Raw genomic sequence first — 25,562 nt, 5'->3', positions numbered from 1 at the left:
GATTATGGTTTTGAAGTATGTTTCTATTACTCCTTAACTAATTTATAATATAAATTGTTCTACAATATATTTTAAACCATTTATTTTCATTTGGTTTGGAACTTCCTTTTTTGATGTTTGGATTTTATATTTTATGTTTGAAACTTTATATATTTATATTTGAAACTTTGGATTTTATTTTAACCTTAATATATGGTTTTCACGGTTTTCAAACTGAATCAAACCAAACAATTGTAATTCGGTTTTCAGTTGGTTGGGTTTCATTCTATTTGGTTTGGTTTGATTTTATGTTTGGACCTAAATAATATTTCAAACCAAAGAAGCAAACCAAAAAAAACCAAACCAACTTTTCACCCCTCGTATAAAGAAAACATAAATAAATTGTTGGTTACTCTTAGCCACTTCTTCACTTCTTGGATACAAGTCCAATAGATGTCTGTACATGATTAAGGGTCAAGGCCTGGGTTTTTATTTCGCCACTAGGTAATAAGTTGAATTTGAATCTAGGTATGAACCTTGTGTTGGACATGATTAAGGCCTGGTTTTGTGAACCTCGAGTACATGTTGATATAATCGCCTCCACATAAATAATCTAGTAGTATGAGGGTAAACTGTCTTAATCAATTCAAACTTGTCCATGACATTTCATTGTTATCTGGATTCCGTATAAAATAGCAAAATGTTTATAAAGTATACAAGTTAATATATAATAGATTTTGCTTTTGAAAAAAGGAACCTAAAGTTTCAATATGTCAATCTTGGGCTCTTGGCTACTATTTTTATATGAAAACCCTTAAACTATAAAAATGGGATTTGGACCACTTAAGAAACGCTAAACAAGATTGAGAAAGAGCCAAAGAAAAATGTTACACAAACCATTTACAAATCAATATATATATATATATATATATATATATATATATATATATATATATATATATATATATATATATATATATATACACTTCGAATATTACAACATATTCCACAGAAGTGAAATTCAAGCATGATATAGTTTACAATAAAAGTTAATTTCTTCTTTCACTTTAGCACATTACTGAACAATAAATTTTAACGAAAACCAAAATTACCATTTACCCATTCTGTAGGATTTCATTTAAGTATCCCAAATGGCAGCGACAGCAACCACCATGAATATAATAAGCTGGTTTTTAACAGCAGTAATACTTGAGGAATAACTTTTTACAGTGGCAGCTTGTGGTGGTGGCAGATTGATGACGTGTACATGTAGTTTCATGCCTCCATAGCAAAACCCTTTGCTGCTAATGAAGTAATAATCACGTGTCACATTGAGTGGCACCACATCTCTTCCTGCTCCCGTGGTGTAATTGTGAAGCGGGTGCTCAGCATTGCATGTTTCGTAGTTTGTTTTGTTGACTTCCAATACATCGTTTTGGTTCCTGTCATACACAAAATCTATAATAGGAACCAAAACGATGTATGTATTAGAAATCTTTTTTTTTAATATATAGTTAATTAGGAATGAAATAATAAAAAGGTTGTTACTTATTTTAAAAACAATTCTAGAAACACCCTTTTCTAAATATTAAAGCCTCTTTGCAAGATGATGTCTTTATTGTGGGTCTCGTTATAAAATAAAAAAACAATAACTTGAGCCTAAGGCCATTTATACCAACCTCTCAAATAAAGGTCAACACCTTTTCTTTTCAAGTATGAAAGCCTATTTGCAAAGCCATATATATGACCATATCAGTATTCAGTATTGTGGGTCTTACTACAAATGGAAAATATTATCCTTTAACATGATTGATTTATTATATAATTTATTAAATTGGTTTAGTATCTTACTTTATAGATAGATTTGTATATTAGAAAAATAAATAACTTATGAGTAAATTGAATTTAAATTTAAGTTTTATATAATAATTTAATAACAATATTTTCATTATTAAGTTGTACATTTATCTTTGATTTCTAAAAAATGATACCCTTGTTTAATAAGTCTCCTTATTGTAAAAATGTAAATCTGAAACATAAATTTGTGCATATATGTTAGGAAAAGTAGAGAGTTAGAGCCGATTTAGAAGAGAAAAAATGATAGATTAATGTAATCTTAATGTTGTATTGAACTATTGATACTATTTAAAAGTTGTTTTTGAAATAAATTAAATATTCAATTATTTTGTTAATTAATTATACTAATGTTAATATTTTAATGAATTTTCTAAAGGATTAAAAGAGTTATCAAGTTCCAAATCAACATTCTATAATTCGGAAATGAGCACAAATATGGCGACAGCCGACAGAATGCTGTTAACATATCAATTACCTAACAAACACAGTAAATCAATCACTAATGCACTGAAATAATCATGATCACAAACATTACGTATTCGTTTATTTCAAATTATATACAATTAGGCCAAGAGAATAACACGAATTCTGCTGAATATCCAGCTTAATTAGCTTCAAAATTACTGATAAATGATAAATATATGCATGATGAAGGGGAACAGATAGTAATTAAGATATATCGAGAAGCATATAAGAGTAGATCTGAGTGTATTATATGCACATGTGTTACTTACAGAGCCAATCGCCGAGGTAGAAAGTTTGGTTTCCTGCCCAAAGAGTGTAGTTGACGTTGGAAGTCCAGCCCATATTTCCTCCGACGATGAATCGTTTGGCAGAAACATCCGGCAACATCACCATAACCACGGCGCAAAACAGCACACCGACCGCCGTCGACCGCCTGCTACTGCGGCTGATTCTCATTCTGCTTCCGTATGCGAAAGTACTGAGACTGACAAATTCGAGTTTCTTCCAGACCTCTCGTTTCTATTTATGTCACAACTTGAGTGTCAGAAATAGAAAGAATACTTTTCGGGTTGTCTTTCGGGTCATGGGCCAATGTAGCCCAAAAAGCAAATTTAAAGTTAAAACAGCAAATGGAAAACTAGTGGCAAGGTATCAAATTCAAAAGAGTATCAATATCAAGTAGGTGTAAATTGGCCTTAAAAAGTCAATTTGACAAAAACTCCGTATAAATAATAGGGTTAATACCTTAAAAACCATTATTTATACATCTTCGTTTCGATTTAACCCCAAATTTATTTTTTGTTCTTCATTTGCCATTATATTTTAGAAAACGTTTCATTTTCGGACCCTTGACCGGTCATCAATAGGTAATGATGACGTGTCAGTTTTTGCATTTTTTTGTTTGCATTTGGCCCAAACATTTCCGTATAAGTTTGCGTTTAACCCCAATATTTTTTGTTCCCCATTTGCCATTATTTTTTAGACAAAATTTCATTTTAGCCATTGGTCAGTCACGAATAGATATTTTAAAACGTAAGAGTTGAAACTACGACTTCTCATTGAGGGTGAGGCGTGTTACCAAGCCAATAACTTTTTTTGTATTATCAGTGTTTGTTGTATTTAATCTACACATGTATTTTAAAATGAAGGAAAAATATCTAGTGTAAGTCTTGAGTCTGTAACATCTAATAAACAATATGACATGCTAATCTTTAAGCTAATCAAAATTGTTAATTCATTCGTAATTCATCTAAAAACAATTGGTTATGTTTACCAACATATTTGTTAAGAAACCATATATTTCTAAAGAGTAAAAAATGTGCCTTCTCTTTAAGGGACGAGGCGTGTTAGATGGTAAGTTAATGGTTCTTTTTTGTATTATCAATGTTTGTTGTATTGAATTTAATGTAAACATGTAACATGCCTCGTCCCTTAAAGAGAAGGCACATTTTTTTACTCTTTAGAAATATATGGTTTCTTAACAAATATGTTGGTAAACATAACCAATTGTTTTTAGATGAATTACGAATGAATTAACAATTTTGATTAGCTTAAAGATTAGCATGTTATATTGTTTATTAGATGTTACAGACTTAAAACTTACACTAGATATTTTTCCTTCATTTTAAAATACATGTGTAGATTAAATACAACAAACACTGATAATACAAAAAAAAGTTATTGGCTTACCAGGTAACACGTCTCACCCTCAATGAGAAGTCGTAGTTTCAACTCTTACGTTTTAAAATATCTATTCGTGACTGACCAATGGCTAAAATGAAATTTTGTCTAAAAAATAATGGCAAATGGGGAACAAAAAATATTGGGGTTAAACGCAAACTTATACGGAAATGTTGGGGCCAAATGCAAACAAAAAAAATGCAAAAACTGACACGTCATCATTACCTGTTGATGACCGGTCAAGGGTCCAAAAATGAAACGTTTCCTAAATATAATGGCAAATGAAGAACAAAAAATAAATTTGGGGTTAAATCGAAACGAGGATGTATAAATAATGGTTTTTAAGGTATTAACCCTAAATAATATTATATTGTGTGTATCGAGAAAAATAGTACTTCAAAATTGATTTATAACTAAAATAAATAAATAAATAAATAAATAAATATATATATATATATATATATATATATATATATATATATATATATATATATATATATATATATATATATATATATATATATATATATATAAATGGATGCATATTTTTAGTACTACCTTCGATACTGTACTATTATTTTTTAATACATTTATTACAAGCATTTTCAGACTTTATTATATATATATATATATATATATATATATATATATATATATATATATATATATATATATATATATATATATATATATATATATATATATATATATATATATATATATATGTGGTTCATATTTACAACGTAATAAATATGTGTAAACAATTTTGGTAGGTTTTGAACCACCACATGATGTAAAGGACACATAATAAAATACTTATAATATACTTTGATGTATATTGTAAAATATATTTTGTTATATATATATATATATATATATATATATATATATATATATATATATATATATATATATATATATATATATATATACTAGTTTATAACCCGGTTAGAAAATTAATTTGTTTTTTATATTTATTGTGTGTTAAAATGCATCAATAGAAATTTAGTAAATTAAATAATTATTTAATTAAATAATTATAGATATTAAATGATTTCCATAATTATATGTATATTAAATGATATCCATAATTATAATTCTCTTTTTATGGAAACTAATTAAATTCGTCGTTAATGCTAACAATAACATTCTTTCAGAATAAATTTGCATCTAGGTTTTTATATATGAGTTCGTACTTTGTTTCAAGAGTTAATCACTTAAAATACAATAAAGTTGTATGGAATATGAAGAATAAGAGTGTATTCTACTAGAATACACTCTCATTCTGCTGCAATATACTCTCATTCTTCTAGATATGAATTTATTCTGAAAAAATATTATTGTTGACATTAATGACGAATTTAATTAGTTTCCATAAAAATGTGTTATAAGTATGGATAGCATTTAATATACATATAATTAATACTAAATTCCTATTGGTGCATTCTAGCACACAATAGATGTGAAAAACATTTGAACCTACCTCTCTCTATCTCTCTCTCTCTCTCTCTCTCTCTCTCTCTATATATATATATATATATATATATATATATATATATATATATATATATATATATATATATATATATATTGTCTAATATTTGAAAAATAACTAAAACATCCATTGCTAGTTGCAAATAAATAGGTTCGTGGATCAAACTAATATTTTAAGACTTAAGTCTTATTTGATAAGGCTTTTATTGGGTTTAGTAAAATGTCACGTCTAACCGATTCGAATCAAAACGCTTGATAACCCATCTATAGTCATCTGCAAACTGCAATAGATGTCTTTGATACCCACATATTAGCACCCTGACAAATTTGCACCACGAACCACCCTTGTATCTTCCTTAAATACTCCATCATTGCGGATATAGATGCATCAACATTGCCACCACCAAAGTCATCATATCGAGACATCTTACCTTCAATGAAATCGTCTTTCCTTACGACTCCATGACACCTAATAACCCTCCCTCACACACTTTCCTTGATTCTATAGACGAAACTAACACTTTCTGTAACCATTACCTTCACACCCACATGCCACACCGCATCCATATCATCCAAAACCCCTACTATGCCTTAGGACATCCATAATACATTATATTTACTAGAGTTTAATAGATTGACACATCATCATTTTACTTACTATACAACTCTACATTAATTTTCCTACAATGCATTGAATTCAATAGAGTTCAATGGAATATATATTTAATAGTTAAAAGGTTTTTTTTCCCATTGAAAAGTTTAATGGCCATTAAACTTCATATTCATTAAATGTCAAAATAACATCCCACAATGATAAAGTTTAATCCATTGAATGTCAAATAGACATACCACATCATTCAACTCTCTCATTGAACTATGCATTAATAAGAAACACAATGCACTAATAAATTGTTTCCCAAAAGTATACTAAATAAAAAAAAACATTATGTCAATAATTTCTCTTCATTTCAAATATGATATCTATGTGATATAGCAATATGTGTATGTTCAAACAATTACTAGGATTACATTACATGAATCAAGAGTCAAACGTGGTGCTAATAAACAAAGAAAACCAACCATTTCATAACAATAAGAATTACATTAATGAAATCGTAAATTGCCATTCTTGACCTAACCAACATAAATGATTTACAAACTTTAGACCCGCTATCCAACACATGCTTCAGTTTAAACATTTGTATAGTTTTCGACACAATGACGTTTACTAAATTACTATCTCTTTATTATTATCTCACCATCGTATATCCATAACTTTGATCCCTATAACACACAATAGAAAAAAGATATCATGTGGATTGAAACTTCCAGAAGCACCATGACATTGATCGTGTAAAATACCTTAAATTCCATGGTTCAATCAAGTCTTCTCAACAAATACTCAACCTGAACTTGTTTAGTCAAGGGCATAATCCAATCCCCATAAAGATCTGCAACTAAGCTTGGGTTTATTTTGTACACCGGCTCCGGTGAATCTTTCACGTCAACCACTTGCCCGTAAGTCTTCGCTTTTGTTTCTACCCTTTTCTTAATCGCCTCCTCCACAATCGGATATGTCAACAAATCCATCAGTTTCCCGCGATCCTGCACACATAATCAATAAATTCCATAAATTTGAAACCATTTTCATACAACGGAAAGCAATTGACGCGAAAGATTTGTACACAGATGAGAGAATCCTTACTTGTCTTTTAATGGCAGCTTCGTAATCATCTGGTGAAGCTCGAAACTTTGCTTCTGCTACAAATTTACCGTAGTGGATCCGTTTAGAGAGGGCCTGCGTATACAATTTCAGGAAATTAGAAGGTTTAGAGTCATTTGTGAATTGTGATGAAAAAGATGAGAAGTTGCACTGGTTATTACCTGCAAGCAAATGGTGTCGCAGGTTGCAGTTGATCCACAATTACCATCGTTTCCTTTCTTGACGAGTCTAGGAAGAAGATCTTTAAAATACATATCCCATATTTTGCGATTGATATTGATTGAATCTGCACTAGGATGCAACACCTATATATACATACATATCAAGAAACTGTCATCGTTTAGATCCTAAAACACGAATAAAGATGAAACTTTTACCTGTGGGTACTGCAATGGTGGCAACATAGGTTCAGGCAAGTCGTTAGGGAAAAAGGGATGCTCGTCAGGGTTCTTGTATCTCCCAACCTGTTTCGGAATCAGTCAGAAATTTTATCTTAATTCTTATATATAATCATTTGATTTTTCATAGACTTACCTTGGCATGAATCTTTTCGGTTTCTTGGACCATGAACTCGACCAATGAGCCCTGGAAACCATCCATGAAGAAAGCTTTGGGGTCGTATGTATCCTCATTGTAACAGTATTGAGCTCTTTCCACAAGGCTAAATATAATGCTATCCTCTTGTCGAATTAGAGAACTTCTTATTCCGTCAAGAGTATAGATCTCACTTTCGTCTATTCTAGTCGGATTCTTCATTCTACACGAAAACAAAATCATATAAAACTAAAACTTGAAGGGAAGATTCATCGCATAATACATGATTTTCGCTACGAAGTGTCAAGTCATCTAAAACGGGTTTCGCTAGCTTAAAATCGAGGCATAAATCACAGCTGCTTTTTGACACAACGGTGATCAAGTCTTGAAACAAACCATAGAAGAGTATAAGGCAATAAAGGATCTCGTAACACGAGCAGAGTAAAAAGTGATTTATATAAAACAAATTACAAAAAAATAAAAAAAATCGGGTCTTGGATTGGAAGGGTACCCGAGGGATGCAGAGGGCTGAATTGATTGGAATTGGAAGCCATTGTTTGGAAACCCTGAAATGGAAACCTGAAAGTTGCAATTTTTCCACATTGGAAGGGCAAACTTGGGAGATTTTGACGATGAAATGGCGGACATGGCAGGAAACAATTGGGATCCCAATAGCTTGGTGGCCTCCATTTTTGAGTTGAAAGAGACGAGAACTGAGAATAGGTGGCGAGGATGGAGAAAGAAAAATATAGATTAAATCCACCCAATCAAGTATAAGAAAGTCTCAAGGGTTGGTGGGGTTTGAGGGTTAGGTAAGGAAGAGTGTAGGTAAAGCTGGCAGGTGGTGGTTGTATTTTCTGATTTTCTCCAAATGTATATGTTAACAAATACAATTATACACTGTGCTTCATGGAAAAAAATCTATAAATATATTATTATTATTATTATTTAAACTAAAAATACATATTATATAATATTATATAGATAGCATAGATAAAAATAGTATTATTCCTTAGAACCTATCTTATAAATATTAAGGTAGATATCAGAAAAACAAATCTGTTTTTATTTGAAAACTCATTATCATTTTTTTAACAAAAAAAAAACTAATGATAATTTGTTTTTTTTTTATGTAAATCATTACTTAGAAATATTTACATATAATTTATGATCATTATAAAACATAAAAAGATTGGGTTGTTTTAGAGTGGACCGTTCTTGACTGTGATAAAAATGAATTGTGTTCTAGTAATTTAAGTATATATAACATGATATCCTAGGTAAATAAGTTTTCATAAAAAATTTACAAACTATGAGTGGTCTTTCTATTTTTTTTTTAATATCTTGACATTTCAAGTAAAAAGTTGAACATATAAAGACTTTTTATCAAATCTGCACTAAATAGCATCTGAACTCTCTATGAACTTTTTTTTGTAAGTCTATCTACAAAGAATTTCTTCAATGGGGACTTGTTTATTAACAAATTCTTATCCATACCATGTAGCTTGGGCTAATCACCTCTAACCAAAACCGGTCCAAACATATTTTAAATTAATAAAATAAAATAAAATAAAATAAGCACTTGATTTACTAAAATACATGACCAATACCCTTTATCTATTACTAAGAAACATTTGAATGCAAAAACTTAAACTATATGAAATTATGACTCAACTTATCTCATGTTGTATCAGCGCTAGCTTCACATTTTTTTTAATAAAATACCATCTTGACGGAATCTAGGTTTTTTTTCTCTATTATATGTATATGTTTGTATATTTCTCAAATATCTAGCCCACTGTTGTATCCTTTAGTCATCGGCCCTTGGCCTTAGTCTTTATATATATATATATATATATATATATATATATATATATATATATATATATATATATATATATATATATATATATATATATATATATATATTGTTGGTGATTTAAAAAAAATATCATCAATATTATTTAAGTGTAATAGGATTAAATTTGTTGACAAAAAGTGATTTTGTTGAATATTGAACACGTTAGGATGGTGTAGGAGTGCACACTTGTTCAAGTTTTTTAAGATTCAAAGTACATTATTATTTAGGGGAGAAGCCCTTAAACGAACGGGGGTCGGGGGCAGGGGGCAGCGCCTCTGGGAGCGGGGTCCTAGGGGCGGCAGCCCCTGGCTGGGATCGAAAATCCAATTTTAGAAAGTTTACCCTTTTTTTCCTGAGATCCGTTTAATGACAGGTTTGGTAGTTTTATGACAGTTTGTAACTGTCTATTGACAGTTTTCAAACAGGAATGATATATCCGTTTTTTGGTCATTTTTCTGATATATCTTGAAGAACATTTTCACATACATTCTCAGATTTCATTCAATTGAGTGTTCGATCTGTACCATCAAAATACTTCAATTTGATAGTGAATCACGAATTTCAGAGAATCTAAGCAATCTATTCATCCATATATATATATATATATATATATATATATATATATATATATATATATATATATATATATATATATATATATATATATATTATCGAGATGAAAGGAGATTAATTCCATAATATAAACGACTTTTATATAGATAGACAATCCATAAGAGTAATTCAAGTTAGGTACTTGTCCTTGACACTTCAAACATTTTAACTGGTCTCTCAAAAATATTAGTAATTCCACAAAGTATAAACATACTACAAAAAGATAGCTTCTTTCATAGACATTTCAAGTAAACCATCATTTAACCTTCAACCAACCATTTGTTTAGAAAAAAATAAATCTCTTACCAAATGCTTTAAATGCCTTGTTTATATCTTGTAATTCTTACTGGTTATTGACATACACACATAAAGTCCTACTTAAAAGTTCTTATCTATTACAAAAGCAAACAAACGCATTGGCTATTTGATTTTACTAATATTTACATCTTAAATGGTTAGATCTAATAAAGCCACAAAATATAAGTTGGCAAATTAACCAAGATTCACGTAAAAGATCCATGATATCTACCAGAACATTGTTGTGAAATGATCAATCATAATTGCCTATTGTTTAGGTCGGTGAATATAGACAACATGTTATCACATATTATTATATCCAAAAGTTGTTATCTCACCAGCCATGTCATTATGGTGTTATAACACCAATTGAAGAAAATGGACAACATGTCATAACACCCTTTGATTTCTATGTCATAGTATCTTTTTTTTTTGCTTGTTAAATAATTATAAAAAACAAATATAAATTAATAAAACATGTTATTTTAATAATAATAATAATAATAATAATAATAATAAAATAGATTATATAAGTCCAAGGACCAAATAGTTTTTTTTTTTTTTTTTGAAATCATACATGTAAGACAAATTTGGCTAGGGGTTTAACTCATAAGAATGTGGAACCTGAGGGGCCACAACTGTCCAAACCGAAAAGTTATTGTCTTCTTCATTGTTATCGGTACGTAGGGGTGAGCATTTGGAACGAACCGGCTCTTGGACCGGACCGGTTTCGGAGAATATTGTGGACCGTGGACCGGACCGGATAAGACTTATCGGGTCCAGGTCCAGGTCCGGGTTTTCCGGTTTTTGGACCCGTTTGGACCAGTACAACTTTACATGCATATGATACAACTTGTTAAAATGCGTTTTTGGGTTTAATACAACTTGTCAAAATGATTATGTTGTTAGGTTTGATCCATTACAACTCGTTAAAATGAATATTTTTTTGGTTTTGATACGGTACAACTCGTAAAAATGAATACGTTTTCGTTTATTGTATTGTACCCTTTGGATCAATTAAACTTTGATTATTTATACTTTATATCATTGGTTTGAAGGATTGTAACTCATTAAATATAACATCAAAAACAACAAAATTATAGTCTAAAATCATCTAGAAACTCTAAATTACATGTAAAACACATGTCAATCCGACTTAAAACGAATGAGATATATGTTTGTTTAAAGAATTTCACAAAACACAAAAGTTTAAATTTTCTGCTGAAAAATTGAAATATTTCAAATTTGATATATCATCTTTGAATATTGTAACTCATTGAATATTACATCAGTATCAACAAAATTATAGTCTAAAATTATCTACAAAATCTAAATTACACGTTGGAAAAAACCGCATGTCAATCCGACTTAAAACGAATGAGATATGCTTGTTTAAAGATTTTCACAGAATACAAAAGTTTAAATTTCTTGCTAAAAAGTTGAAATATTTCAGTTTTGATATCTCATCTTTGAAGCATTGTTACTAATCGAATATAATACCAAAAAACAACAAAATTATAGTCTCAAATCAGCTACAAACTCTAAGTTACATGTTACAAAAAACCACATGTTAATCCGACTTAAAACGAATGAGATATGTTTGTTTAAAGAATTTCACTGTAACATCCGGATTTTCAGGTATTATATTTTATTCTTTACTTCTGGAAGTTGTGAGGAGACTCGGTGAGTTGGTGTTTAAACTCGCCGAGTATGGTCGCGGATTCGTATCCGAGTTCACAGCTGGACTCGGCGAGTCCACGTTGTTTAATGAAACCCTAATTTCCAAGGTTTGAGACCTATTTAAAGGCCCTTAGGGCCGTCATTTGCGGCCACCAAACCCCAGAGAGAAACCCTAAGAGATCTAGAGCGTTTGTGAGGAATGAGAGGCCATTCTTGATCCTTTTGTTGGTGTTTTTTCAAGAGGGAGGTGACCAAGGCAAGAGGAGGCTGAAGGAGGTGCGATTTTGGTGATTTCTGAGTTCTTAGAGACCATATTGAGGTATTTTGCTCGGACCTTATTCAGTTTTGGTGTTGATTCTTAGTGTTAGGGTTTTCTAACCCTTTTATAGGTTGGATAAGTGGAGCATTTGGTCCCTTCTCGAGTCTATGTCTTGGATCTGGACCCAAAGCGGTCCGGAGACCTTAACCCTTGGAGCTTTATGAGTCATTTTGGGAGCCATGAGCTTGGGATGTCATTTTTGCTGCTAAATCACCAAGTTAGACCATTTAGATGTTATATAAGTGTCAAGGTCTGAACTTTACGTGATTATCATGCTTGGGAAGGCCAGATCTATGAATGTATGGAACAGATCTGACCTCAGGAGGCCTATGGAGTTTGTGCATGGCATGAACTCGCCGAGTCCGAAGAGCAGACTCGGCGAGTAGGATAAGGGTTTCCCGTAAATCACTCAGTGAGTAGACTTGCCGAGTTGGGGAATAACTCGGTGAGTCAGGGAGAGTTAGGGGGACTGGAGTTCAAGGTAGAACTTGTCGAGTTGTTCTTGAGACTCGGCGAGTTGAGTCGGGGTGGCCCCGCGATTCATGCCAGGTGTGACTCGTCGAGTTAGGGGAAGTACTCGACGTGCCAAGAGAGGGATTAAGAGAGTCAGTGGACACGTGTAAACTCGCCGAGTCGCCCAAGTGCACTCGACGAGTCGGGTCAAAGTTTGATCGTTGACTTTCGTTGACTTTTAGGGTTGAGTATATTGGTATTTATGAGAGTATTTACTTTGTGTGATTAGGCGGAGGCTAGATCACATTTCTACCGATTCAGAGACTTACCGAGACACTTGAGGTGAGTCTTCTCACTATACGTTACCTAGAGTGGTATTATGTGTGGACCTGAGGGTCTTATGTGTTATGTATGAGATTATGTGCTATGTGTTATATGTATGTTGTATGATGTTATAGACCGGGCCGTAGGGTCCAACGAGCTATGACCGGACCAGAGGGTCCAACAAGCTACGGGACTGGAGGGTCCCGCTGAGACACATCGACCGGAGGGTCATATTATAGCCTCGAGTGGCGTATGTGTTGTATGCGGTATTTTAGGGAACTCACTAAGCATTTATGCTTACAGTTGTTGTATTATGTGTTTCAGGTACCAGTGATGAGCGCAGGAAGGCGCCGACATGATTCGTACACACACACATTGGAGTTTATATATATTCTGATCTTGGGGTTTTGTACTGATACAATGTTGATACAATGTTTTTAAAATGATTGTGAATGATATTTTATGGTTTTTCATAAGTGAAAAATTGTTCAAATTTTACGGTGTTACATTCACAGAATACATAAATTTCTTGCTGAAAAGCTTAAATATTTCAGCTTTGATATCTAATCTTTAAAATATTGTAACTCATCAAATATAACACCAAAAACAACAAAATTATAGTGTAAAATCTTCTACAAACTCGAAATTACACGTTGGAAAAACGCATGTTAATCCGACTTAAGACAAATGAGATATGCTTGTTTAAATTTTTTTACAAAATACAATATTTTAAAAAAAAAGACAGTTCAAAACCGGTTTTTACACGGAATCGTCCGAACCGGACCAATAAAAAAACTGAAACGGTTTTGTTGAAATCCTAGAACCGAGAACCAACCCGGGGGTCCAAAAAAACGGTCCGGTCTGGTCCGGTCCACAGGTCCAAATGCTCACCCCTACCGGTGCGCACAAAACGGGAGGATAAGTCTCACAATTTACGGACCTACAACGGTCACATTCATCCAAAAACTCTCGTTGTCCTTCGTTACCAGCACTATGGATGGCCACATAACATGCAAAAACAGCTAGGTTGGGTGGTGTGTAGTCGTTACCACAATGTTTTTTGGGGCCACGTCTTCATAACAGGAGTGGGCGTTGCCCACACCGATTAGTCTTAGAAAAGGGAAACTTCTGTCATTTCATTGAAGTTGCATTTTTCATGAAGATTGTGGATTAAAATGACATACAAAACTATGAATACTATGTTTCTAAAATAATAACAATTAAAAAAATTAGTTTGATTAAAGCGTGATTTGATCTTACAATATATATTTTTTGTTAGTATATATTTATCATTGTACATGTTATGTAATTCTTGGTTCATGGGTTTATTTTCGATCCAAACTTTGTTGTATTATTCTTATATATTGTCTATGAATAAGAGTAAGATCTTCATGAGAAAAATACACTTCTCTATCGAGCACATATACCACCCATACATTGGGTAGAAGCTCTCCACATTGTCACTCACCTTCTCAACATCCTACCATCCATCACCCTACAAAATGATACAACATACCACGTGCTCTTAATTTCAACTACAATACACCTACACATACGTACCTTCGTGTCTTTGAATGTAGTTGCTACCTGTGACAACCCGATATTTCAAGACGATATGTTGGGACGCAAGTCAAATTAAGGTCAAAATTTAACTTTCCTAAAATCTTATTTGGGGTAAATAAAGTAGAAGGAATAGTATCAAGGTTTCCAAGCATATAAAGAACGCTAAAATCCGAGTTATAACGAAGGAGTTATGACCATTCTAAGTTTTTCCGACAGAAAAACGACAATACGAAGTTACGTAAAACTCGAATCGGAGATCGAGCGACTTTTGGCCGAAATGACCTAAACGAGAATTGAAGGTCTCGTCAATGGTATTTCAGCGGTAAAAAGTCTAGCAAAAACCGACGTCAGATAAAGATGTTATGAATTTTTAAAGAAATTCCTTAATCACGTCATTTTAATAAATAAATAATAAAAATTATTTCATAATTTGCCAACGGAATCTAAACGAAAGTTGTAGATCATAGTCTCACCTTCGCGGGGATATAAAGAACGTCGAAAGCGGAGTTCGTATGAAGGAGATATGAATTTTTGAAGTTTAATTAAAATAATTATAAATTTAATTAAAAACCCCCGGTATTATTCGAAGGGGAGTCATCGGATAGGACCGAAGTACGCCCTGCGTACCTTCGTACGCCCCGCGTACTGAGATCAAGGGCCTCGGATCGTCCACGTCGCCCTATCCGAGGCGTCCGACCTGTCCGACCCGCCGTCCCATCCGACCCGCCTCCCTAGCAACCCGTCCCATCCGAAGCCGAGGCAGTCGAGGCTTCGGTCATGCATGACGTACGCGTACGCGCTGCATACGAGCGTACGCCCCGCGTACCGAGGCGGTTCAGCCTTCCTATAAATAGGATGCGAGGCTTTCCGAAAAATTTGCTCAATTCTCTCATTTCTCTCGCGGTCTTGCCTCGTTTTCCGTGCCCGTTCAAACCTGAAGCTCTGGCCTTTTTGCTCAAGACCCGAGGGTCGATTTTACTCCCGAGAATCCCGAGAAAAATCCATTTCCCGAGACGAAACTCTGCCCGGTTTTCCATCTCGCTATCTTCAAACTTTCAGGTGAGTTCATACCCCTATAATCCACACTTTTAAATGTTTTATAAATATTTTTATATGCTTTTAAGGGGGGGGGGGGGGGGAATACAAGTAAAACACACGATGATTATCGTATGTTATATAAAGTTTCGTTTTATACTTTTTATCAACGGAATCGCATGTGATTTATAATTATTATAAAGAAACTTTCGTATGCAAAATGTATCACGATAACATCATATCTTTTGAAATGAAAAGTGTTGTTATTTATATATAAATCAAACACACTGCTTATACTGTATGTATATGTGTCCACCTATCATACTACAAACATACGATTATTTTGGCACGAAAAACATCAATATTTTGGGATACTTCTTGTTAATAAATCAATCTTATGTGATTTATAACTAGTATACAAATGGATTTACTACAAGTTTAACAGTTTCACTAAACATATTACTTCAAATGACTTTCTTAAACATTTTTACATGATTAAAGCTCGTTATCAAACTGTCTTACATACTGTAAGCTTCCTTTCAAAATCGGTTACAAAGGTGTTTTCAAACAATGGTTTTCCGTGTACTTAAACTGTCTTATCAAACAAAATACTTTCAATCATTTTATAAACTGACATCAAGTCACAAATTCTTTATTAGACTACTTTTCAACGGTTTTACAAAACTTCTTTATGCTTTTATATTATAAATTGCATGCCTCTATATGTATAGTTATATAAGAAATGTTTAAAAGACTTAGGAAGGCTATCCACCCTATTTCCTTTTCGCGCCTTGAGATGTGGTCTGGTGGGATATTGGGCATTCGTCCGAAAGTCGTTTAAATATTAGTTATATATCATGTATACATATATGGTCATAAATGTTCCATCAGTTAATTTAGTTCCGATACTCGTAGATAGCAATGGTGTATAAACCTACTTGGTCACTCATCAATTACATTCTAGTAAACTATTATAGGAATAGTTTAGAGTAAACAAAACATTTTCCCTACTACAAGAAATTACACCAGAGTCAGTTCATTCATGAGTCCAGACTACATGTTATATGAAGGAATACTCTTACATGAATACTTATACATGAATACTTTTACATAGACATTATATGGCAAATTACTACTACATGTTATATGAAGGAATACTCTTACATGAATACTTATACATGAATACTTTTACATAGACATTATATGGAAAATTTCTATTACATGTTATATGTCTAGATACGGTTATATTGTTCGCCTTTCTATCTTTACCTTGTGATTCAATCACATCATCGACGAGATAGACTGGGACTTTATCTCCTAGTACCACATCATACTTTGAGGGAGTAACCATTCCGACAACCACTGTTAGCTACAAAGGTAAATGAACAATCTACGGATGTTCTAGGTTGATACCATCGTAGGTATACATAAGGGACTAACTATTCCTAAACCCGGCTGTTAGCAACAGAGGTAAATGAACAGTCTACGGATGTTCTAGGTTGATACCATTTCAGGTATACTTAAGGGACTACTAATAATAGTTAAACAGGGAAAAACCATCACATTTTCAAGAGATGCGTACTTTCAAAACAGTCAGGTCTAGGTAAAAGACTACTTTCAAAACATTCGAGTCTTGGTAGAAGACTACTTTTATACTAGTAGGAAATATGGGATTTTCTAGAGCTTTTCATACTTATACTAAATGTTTCATCATTCATTTACCAGTCTTTCATATCAACTAATCAAAACAATGACATTAAATACTTATGAACTCACCAGCTTAAATGCTGATCTACTCTTTCAAAATAACTTGTATTCTCAGGTTACAAATAGACAGGTGTCGATACAAGGTTTAGAGAAGACGGAGCAGTCAAGACTCGTCTTTTATTTTGATAAGTTATCATCACGTCTTGTACTATGAAAGAAAACACTTGTAACTAAAATTATACTATTAATGCAATGGATGATGTTGTTGCTTGTTTACTACTTTACATTTGTTGTGATGCATACATGACGTCCTCCGCCCCAGAACGTTTCCGCCGTTCTCGGTTTTGGGGTGTGACACTACCCCCACTTAACAACCGATCATAAACTTGTGTCATGAACAACACCATGTGTTTTCCTCTGGTATCCTTCGAATCATAAAGGATATCAGTGCCTAAAACTAGCTACCACGAAAAATATCATATCTCGTCATCTCACTTTTGATGAAACAATGCTATATGACACATAACTTCCTCATTTGTATAATTGTGTAGATACATCCGACAATGCAAACAACATATCCACCACTCCCTACACTTACCTATAATTGAACACCACAATGTCACTTCAACTCCACCACCTAACCCTCAAGACACCTCACACATCACCATATTAGTAGCCCACCTCCCCAGCTATGTGTGTGGCCACCCGACCAACCACCTTCTTCCATCAGTAGCTACAACTCCACCTTAACCCACCATGACAGCCATGTCGGCTGCCGCCTCATCTCCAACGATACGCAATGCTACGTCAGCAACCAACAACCCTACCCTCGTTGCCACATCATCGACCTCCCCACCACCACTTCAATCCATCGATAATCTATTTCTATATGCTCTATTCGGTCAACCATCCTTAGTTGTTCCAATCTCCAAAACTTACTCTAAGATTACTCGTGCCAGGTTCAAAAACTCAATCTTTTATGACATCAAGCAGGATCCATGTGCATGTTTTCATTGGTTTGTTGTCTTTGTTTCGAGACTTGGTTTCACTAATAGACTTTATGATTCTTCAATATTAATATATCAATGGGCTCTCACACAACTTATTTTGTTTTATATGTTGATGTTATTTTTGATAGCTTTTTCCATCGACCTTCTAAGATAGTGTCAGCCACGTTTGGTATCGAATTTTCAATGATAAACCTTGGTAACTTAAACTATTTTCTTGGTACTATTGTCTCTCGTGGCATCCATGACATCTTTTTTCTCATCAAAGATATTTCTTGGGAGTTTTAGGAAGGGCTAATATACTTAATTGTAAGACTTCTCGCATCCCAGATAGCATATTCGTCAAGCTGGATGGTTCAACTCCATGAACCGAGGACCCATCTTTATATCATAGCTTAGCATGGGCCCTTTGGTACCTCATATTTACACATCCAAACATAAATTATTCGGTCAAACAAATTTGTTTGTGCATGTGTGTCCATGAGAAACACACTCCTCAACTTTAAAAAGAATTATTCGTTATGTTTTGCGGTACGACAAATTTTAGATTACAACTTTTTGCTTCATCGTCTCAGTAGCATTAAACATATTCTGATGTTGATAGGGATGGTTCCTTAACACCCATCATTCCAATTTAGGATATTGTGCATTTCTCGGGCAAAACCTACTTCCGAGTATCTTAAACAGCTTCACTAAATGACTTGCTTCTTTTTATTATGGAATTTATGTCGAGATTGAACATTAGACAATCACCTCCCATTCAAATTACAAAGACTATTATTATATATTTATTATTGTACATGTTATGTAATTTCCGACCCATGGTTTTATCCTTGGCCCAAAGTTTGTTGTATTATTTTTATATGTCGTCAATGAACGAAATAACGATCTTAATGGAAAAATACATAATTGCAGTTTTATTTTATCAAATATTCAGATGTAAGAGTCAAAATAAATTTTTTTGTCTATGTACTGGAACTTCATTCTATTATATCTTTTTAATTTAATATAAGGTGTTTTGATTTTTTTATTTTATTTAAAAAAAAAGGGAAAATATAGCTAATTTCTTTATAATTTGCCAAAAGATAACTATGCATATGGAGAGTAAATATAACTAATTTCCTTAATATTTTTATTATTAGCTGTTTTTAGTTTTTGTTATTAGTTTAGAGAAAAAGGAAAATATAGCTAATTTTCCTAATATCTTGCCAAAAAATACGTATAATTTTTTTTTCTTTATTTTATTATACCTTAGCTATATTTTCCTTTTTTTCTAAAACAAATAATTATTTTTAATATTTGCTAAATTTTAACTATATTTTGAAAAAAAAATTATCTTTTTTTACGTCAATTGTATAATAGACACTAAGTTTATACAAAATTTCGATTTTAACATTGTGTTTTATTATTATTATTTTCAATTAAATCACTAAGTTTACATTTTTGGTGGAAATTTAATAAATTGTTCGGTTTGTTTTAGGTGTTTTATATTACTCACTTACTGACTACGCACAAAAAGTTCACGTGACTTCCACATATGATATGAGTTGACAAACATTTAGGTTAAATTAAACCATTATGTAGATTTGTGATTATTTTCATTGATTTCTTTTTCTTTTCTTTTCTTAAGAATCATAATTTTCTTAAATGGCTTTCTAAGGTCAGTCAAATTGTTAGTCATCATAAAATGGTGTAAGCAAGGCAAGAAGACTTGTTTACTATATCATCTCTTAAAGGAAACTTATGTTGTCTTGCTTACATTATTTTGAGATAATGTATTACACAAAATTATGATGCTCTAAAAGGAAAAAAAAGGAAAAAAGATAAGGAAAAGTGAGTACAAAAAAAAAAAGAAAAAAGAGATAAGAAAAAAATGAGTACATATCCATATTATATGTGTAAGTCATTTAGGGGCTGTTTGATTTATTGTTGACCGGGTCCAGTCAGAGCTTTTTTGCTGACTCGGTCCGGTCAGTGCGTTTGTATATCGAAAAAAACCCACTTACTCGGTCAGCCAATTTCGTATTTATCACTTACCCGGTCCTGAAATTTTTTTTGCTGACTGGGTCTTTTAATCCCTTTCCTTGATTGCCCCTTGTTTACACGATTACATGGACGCGTTTTCTTCTCCTTCAATCATCACATCTCCAGCTCCAACGATGTTTCTTCTCTATAGATTTACCAACGACATGTGTGCCGACTAGTCCCACCTCCACCTACGCCTTCGGCTGCCTCCGCCCTACGCCATGCCTAACCTTAGATTGATCTCCTTCAATCTGTAGGAAAAACCCTTTCTTTTTCCCCCTTCTTGCTTGCGCCATTGAACAATTCTGACGTCTTCCTCCGACTCAGGTGCGTATTGCTTGGTTTTTTTCTTCCTGATTTTATGAGTTTGTTGGATTGATTTTCCGTTGTTCACATTTTCCAATACTCTGATCGATCACAATTTCTTTGTTTACTCATGCTATCTGAATCTTCTATCACAAAATTGATTGTGTTTGTTCGATTTTAATAGAATCTTATTTTCAAAAGCTAGAACATCATTTGTTCATCATTTGAGTTTTTGAGTTGGTTTCTTGTGAAATTGTTAGATATAGTGTTTACAGATTGGCTAATGGTTGTTTCAGATGTGTTGTTAACAATTATAATATCAGGAGTAATGATTGGAGAAAGTTGGACAATATTGCCCCTGATGCTATTGATCCTCCTTAAGCTGTTTGTGGGAAGGAAGTGAAAGGAAGGAAGATGGAAGCATGATCTTTGTGATGAAGCGAGAGTCCGAGTTCAAAGAATGAAGAGGATCAGATTGCAAAAGTTGAAGCCTTTCTTGCTTCATAGCCATGTTTTTTTATTTATTGTTTTTGTTCATAAGATTTCATGTGGGTGGTTTAGGATGAGATTCTAGAATGAAAAGGATTATATTGCAAAACATTATAGTTGTTCTTGAATGTGAAAAGATGATCCTAGAATGGCTCAAAACTTTAGTTTGTGGGTGGTTTAGGATGACATTCTCTATTTTTTTTTAATTGTTATTCATGTGAGTATGCATTTAAGAATAATATCAAGTGTTTTTTGATTAAATATTTGAAGTCAGTTAAGTGTTGTTTCAGATAAAATGCTTGATATATTATTAGATCAATGAATAAAATTGATGTACTTTCTTGCAGTGTTTTTAAAAGATATTATTTGAGAGTAATATAGTCATTTTGTATAGTCAGTCAACTGCAAAATCAAACAGCAAGTTTCAGTTAGAAGTTAACTCAGTTAGAACTTTTTACCCAGTCAGTTTCTAACTCAGTTAGTTCTAACCCAGTCAACAGCTATCAAACAACCCCTTACTTTGTTTCCATGATCAACAATTAAGAAATTGAAACACATAAAACAAATTGGTTAAATTTGCAACAAAATATAAAGTTAATGACTTAATTGAACAAAAAATACAATGTCAAAAATCAAATTTTATATATATCGAGATTTGACTTAAAATCGTTTTACGTTTTGCAAGACCGTGATCGTAAGATCGGACCGGGATCAAAAGATCCTATCAAAATAAAATCATACTCAAATTTGTGCACAAGATAATCAGTATGAAGTATATATTATAACTTGATGTTGATTAACACTTCAATAGTTGATCAATTTTAACTTCTTAAACATGAACTTTAACTTCTGTTGCTATAAACCGTAAAAATTTAAAAGAAAACAACTTAATAAAAAAAAAAAGGTTCATTTTGATCATATATAACTAAATACATGAAATCAAAAATGGATTATTATAAGTATGTTTTGCTGATTATTATATAGGTCTTGCTGTCTAAATCAAAATAAATTGATGAATTGTAACGCTCTACAAGATTTTTCTCAACGAACAATCACTTGAATAAAAATCATGTAATAAATTAAGAGCTAAGAGATGAAATCGGGAATCGGTTTTTATTTGTAGAAAAGATCTTAAAAATCAAATTCAAAATTTTAACAACTTACATTTAATATTTTTTATACATTTTGCCTTTTTTTTTTTATTATATCCTGTTCTATTACATATTTCTACAACTATTTGGATAATATCATGGTTATTGTACATGGACAAGATCTCAGCCCTCTGCTTCTCTTCCGTCTCCGTAGTCCCGCAGAATGCAAGTGCCCGCCCCGTTTCGTGCACCGGCTTGGGTATCCACGCGCCGCCTCCTCGAACAGAAACTATCAGACCTCCATAAATGCAACGATCTAAGACAACTGAAGCAAGTTCATGCACTCATATACAAATCCAGTCTTGACCAGGACCCATTCGTCATCCCCAAACTCATCACTGCCTTCTCTCTCTGCCGCCAAATCCCTTGCGCCATCAAAGCCTTTAACCAAGTCCACGAACCCAACGTCCATTTATACAACACTATGATTAGAGCTCACGTTCACAATTCTCAGCCTGCCCAAGCCTTTGAGATTTTTTTCTTGATGCAAAATTCCGGTGTTTTTCCTGATAATTTCACTTATCCTTTCCTTTTGAAGGCCTGTTCCGGCCAGAATGATTTTCATTTGGTCAAAATGATTCATAGCCATATCCAAAAATTCGGTTTTTCTTCGGATATTTACGTGCCTAATGCGTTGATTGATTCTTATTCGAGGTGCGGTTTGGTGGGTGTAGGTGCAGCTAAGAAGGTGTTCAGTGTGATGGAAGATAAAGATACTGTTTCTTGGAACACAATGATCGGTGGCTTGGTGAAATTGAATCGGTTAAGCGAAGCACGCCATCTGTTCGACGAAATGCCTGAGCGTGATATGGTTAGTTGGAACACCATATTGGATGGTTATGCTAAAGCAGGACAGTTAAACGATGCATTTGAACTGTTTGAGAAAATGCCTGAGAGAAATGTTGTCTCTTGGTCTACCATGCTCACAGGTTATAGCAAAGCTGGAGATATGGATATGACAAGAATGTTGTTCGACAAAATGCCTGTCAAGAATATGGTTTCTTGGACCATAATAATATCTGGCTATGCACAAAAGGGGCTTGCAAAGGAAGCAGCCGATTTATATGTACAAATGGAGGAAGCAGGATATCGCCCTGATGATGGGGCTATAATCAGTATTCTAGCTGCATGTGCAGAGTCTGGTTTAATTTGGTTAGGTAAACGAGTGCATCAATCTATTAAAAGAAACAGGCATCACTGTAGTACCCTTATTGAAAACGCATTAGTTGATATGTATGCCAAATGTGGCAGCTTAAACAGGGCATTAAGCATCTTTAATGGGATGTCTAAGAAAGATTTAGTATCTTGGAATGCCATGATTCATGGGTTAGCAATGCATGGACATGGAAACGAAGCACTTGAGCTTTTCTCCAAAATGAAACAAGAAGGCTTCACCCCAGATAAGGTTACATTTGTTGGTGTTCTATGTGCATGTACTCATGGTGGCTATATTGATGAAGGGATTCAATATTTCTACACAATGGAAAGAGACTACGGGGTTCCTCCTGAAATTGAACATTATGGATGTGTGATTGATCTTTTAGGGCGTGGAGGGCGTCTTCAAGAAGCATACAGGTTAGTATGCACTATGCCAGTTGAACCTAATGTGATCATATGGGGTGCCCTTTTAGGGGCTTGTAGACTTTATAATGCTGTGGAACTTGCTCAAGAGGTGTTGGAACATTTGGTTAAATTAGAACCTGAAAATACTGGAAACTATTTGATGTTGTCTAACATATATGCTGCAACTGGTCAATGGGGTGGTGTTGCAGATGTAAGGTTGAAGATGAAGAACATTGGGAATGAAAAGCAATCAGGAGCTAGTTTACTTGAATTAGAAGATGGAGTTCATGAATTTACTGTAAAAAATACTTTGCATCCTGCATCTGATAAGATATATCAAATGGTTGATGGATTGAGTGATCATATGAAGAAAGTTGGTTATTTCCCAGATGCATTTTACTAATACAAGTTAATAAAATGGAGGAGATACTGAGTGCTTCTGGAAACTGACTTCACTCATCTTGTTGTATGTATATTCATCATGTACAATTTTGCAATTGCTTCTGTTATTTCTTGTTATACATGAAATGTTTAAATCCTATGTCCTGTTCATCACAATAACATCTTATAGTGAAGTTGGTACTCATTCTACTGTTGTAGATGAGTTCTTGCTTTGATCATCTCCATGAATTGGATATATTGTTTAATGTGAATTTGTTTGTTTTGATCCTTGTTTGATGACTTCCTATGGCTTTTTAGTGATACGTTATTGATTAAATTCATCCCTAGCCTCCTCATTTACTTCATTGACCAAAATACCCTTCTTCCTCCCCACACTTTGCATTTTAGTCAAACTATTAATTTTATTTCTTTTGGCCCATTAAACGACTTAATTTGCTTTAGCCCAATTATTTAATAAAAGAGCTTAATAAATTTAGGGCAATATAATAAAAGCCATTATATTTTTCTATTTTTGTGGTTTAATTGTCGTGAATCAAAATATTGCACTAAATCTACGCAACAATTTTTTACAATTTTTTTCTATTATAACAACTTTAACTTTGCTATAGCGGACAAAGTGTTCGGATATGGAAAATTTTTTTGTCAGAGTTGGGTGGTTTTAGTGGAATATTTTGATTGCCAATGGTGAAAATACAAATGTGACCAAAATATAATGACTTTTATATAACTGTTTTATATATTTCTCTCTAGGTCTATTAGAGCATCTCCGATGTACCTCTTACACCATTTCCCTTTCAACACCTCTTCAATCTCACTTATGAATAATATTATTCTAAATATAGAGTAATACTTTTTATTTGTACCAGAATAGAGTGGAACTTTGGTTGTCAATTTTAGTCCCTCTCAGTTTAATATTTATAAATTTTTAGTATAATTTAATTTACTAATTATAACTTAAATGCAATAACCAATATTTATATTATCATGTTATATATTAAATTATATTAATTAATCATAAAAATGAAGATTAATAACA

The 25,562-nt window shown here is 32.9% G+C and overlaps 3 protein-coding genes across 4 annotated transcripts; 1 reads left to right on the top strand and 2 right to left on the bottom strand.

Moving 5' to 3' along the window:
• Positions 1-971: 971 nt before the first annotated feature.
• On the bottom strand, positions 972-2,823 carry LOC145087659 (early nodulin-like protein 17). The gene is made up of 2 exons (XM_079025672.1): positions 2,571-2,823; positions 972-1,437 (listed from the first exon to the last, which is right to left on the bottom strand). Exons 1-2 carry the CDS (start codon positions 2,755-2,757, stop codon positions 1,118-1,120), a joined length of 507 nt encoding a protein of 168 aa, XP_078881798.1. The 5' UTR covers positions 2,758-2,823; the 3' UTR covers positions 972-1,117.
• A 3,714-nt stretch (positions 2,824-6,537) lies between these two features.
• LOC145087658 (chorismate mutase 1, chloroplastic-like) lies at positions 6,538-8,505 on the bottom strand. 2 transcript variants are annotated; one of them, XM_079025670.1, is made up of 7 exons: positions 8,244-8,505; positions 7,733-7,955; positions 7,576-7,662; positions 7,360-7,503; positions 7,181-7,273; positions 6,838-7,080; positions 6,538-6,759 (listed from the first exon to the last, which is right to left on the bottom strand). In XM_079025670.1, the coding sequence occupies exons 1-6, from the start codon at positions 8,420-8,422 to the stop codon at positions 6,853-6,855; spliced, it is 954 nt and encodes a 317-aa protein (XP_078881796.1). In that variant the 5' UTR covers positions 8,423-8,505; the 3' UTR covers positions 6,538-6,759; positions 6,838-6,852. The 2 variants fall into 2 exon arrangements, with proteins under 2 accessions (XP_078881796.1, XP_078881795.1); XM_079025669.1 differs by having other exon boundaries at positions 6,538-7,080.
• A 14,159-nt stretch (positions 8,506-22,664) lies between these two features.
• On the top strand, positions 22,665-24,794 carry LOC145087657 (Tetratricopeptide repeat (TPR)-like superfamily protein). The gene has a single exon (XM_079025668.1). It carries the CDS (start codon positions 22,725-22,727, stop codon positions 24,525-24,527), a length of 1,803 nt encoding a protein of 600 aa, XP_078881794.1. The 5' UTR covers positions 22,665-22,724; the 3' UTR covers positions 24,528-24,794.
• Positions 24,795-25,562: the final 768 nt, after the last annotated feature.

The sequence above is a fragment of the Lactuca serriola genome, chromosome 2, assembly GCF_051521515.1.
Source record: "Lactuca serriola cultivar US96UC23 chromosome 2, Lser_US96UC23_V15, whole genome shotgun sequence".
In the NCBI taxonomy this organism is placed as follows: Eukaryota; Viridiplantae; Streptophyta; class Magnoliopsida; order Asterales; family Asteraceae; genus Lactuca; species Lactuca serriola.
This window is presented reverse-complemented; position numbering and strand designations above follow the sequence as displayed.

What these genes read in the sequence shown, in the direction of transcription:
- LOC145087658 (XM_079025669.1), bottom strand. Translation starts at nt 8,422, where the DNA reads ATGGAGGCCACCAAGCTATTGGGATCCCAATTGTTTCCTGCCATGTCC. An exon ending in GCGACACCATTTGCTTGCAG is followed by an intron (nt 7,274 to 7,359) that starts GTAATAACCAGT and finishes TTGTATACGCAG; the next exon opens with GCCCTCTCTAAACGGATCCA. An exon ending in AAGCTGCCATTAAAAGACAA is followed by an intron (nt 7,081 to 7,180) that starts GTAAGGATTCTC and finishes TTATGTGTGCAG; the next exon opens with GATCGCGGGAAACTGATGGA.
- LOC145087657 (XM_079025668.1), top strand. Translation starts at nt 22,725, where the DNA reads ATGCAAGTGCCCGCCCCGTTTCGTGCACCGGCTTGGGTATCCACGCGC.
- LOC145087659 (XM_079025672.1), bottom strand. Translation starts at nt 2,757, where the DNA reads ATGAGAATCAGCCGCAGTAGCAGGCGGTCGACGGCGGTCGGTGTGCTG. An exon ending in CTACCTCGGCGATTGGCTCT is followed by an intron (nt 1,438 to 2,570) that starts GTAAGTAACACA and finishes TTCCTATTATAG; the next exon opens with ATTTTGTGTATGACAGGAAC.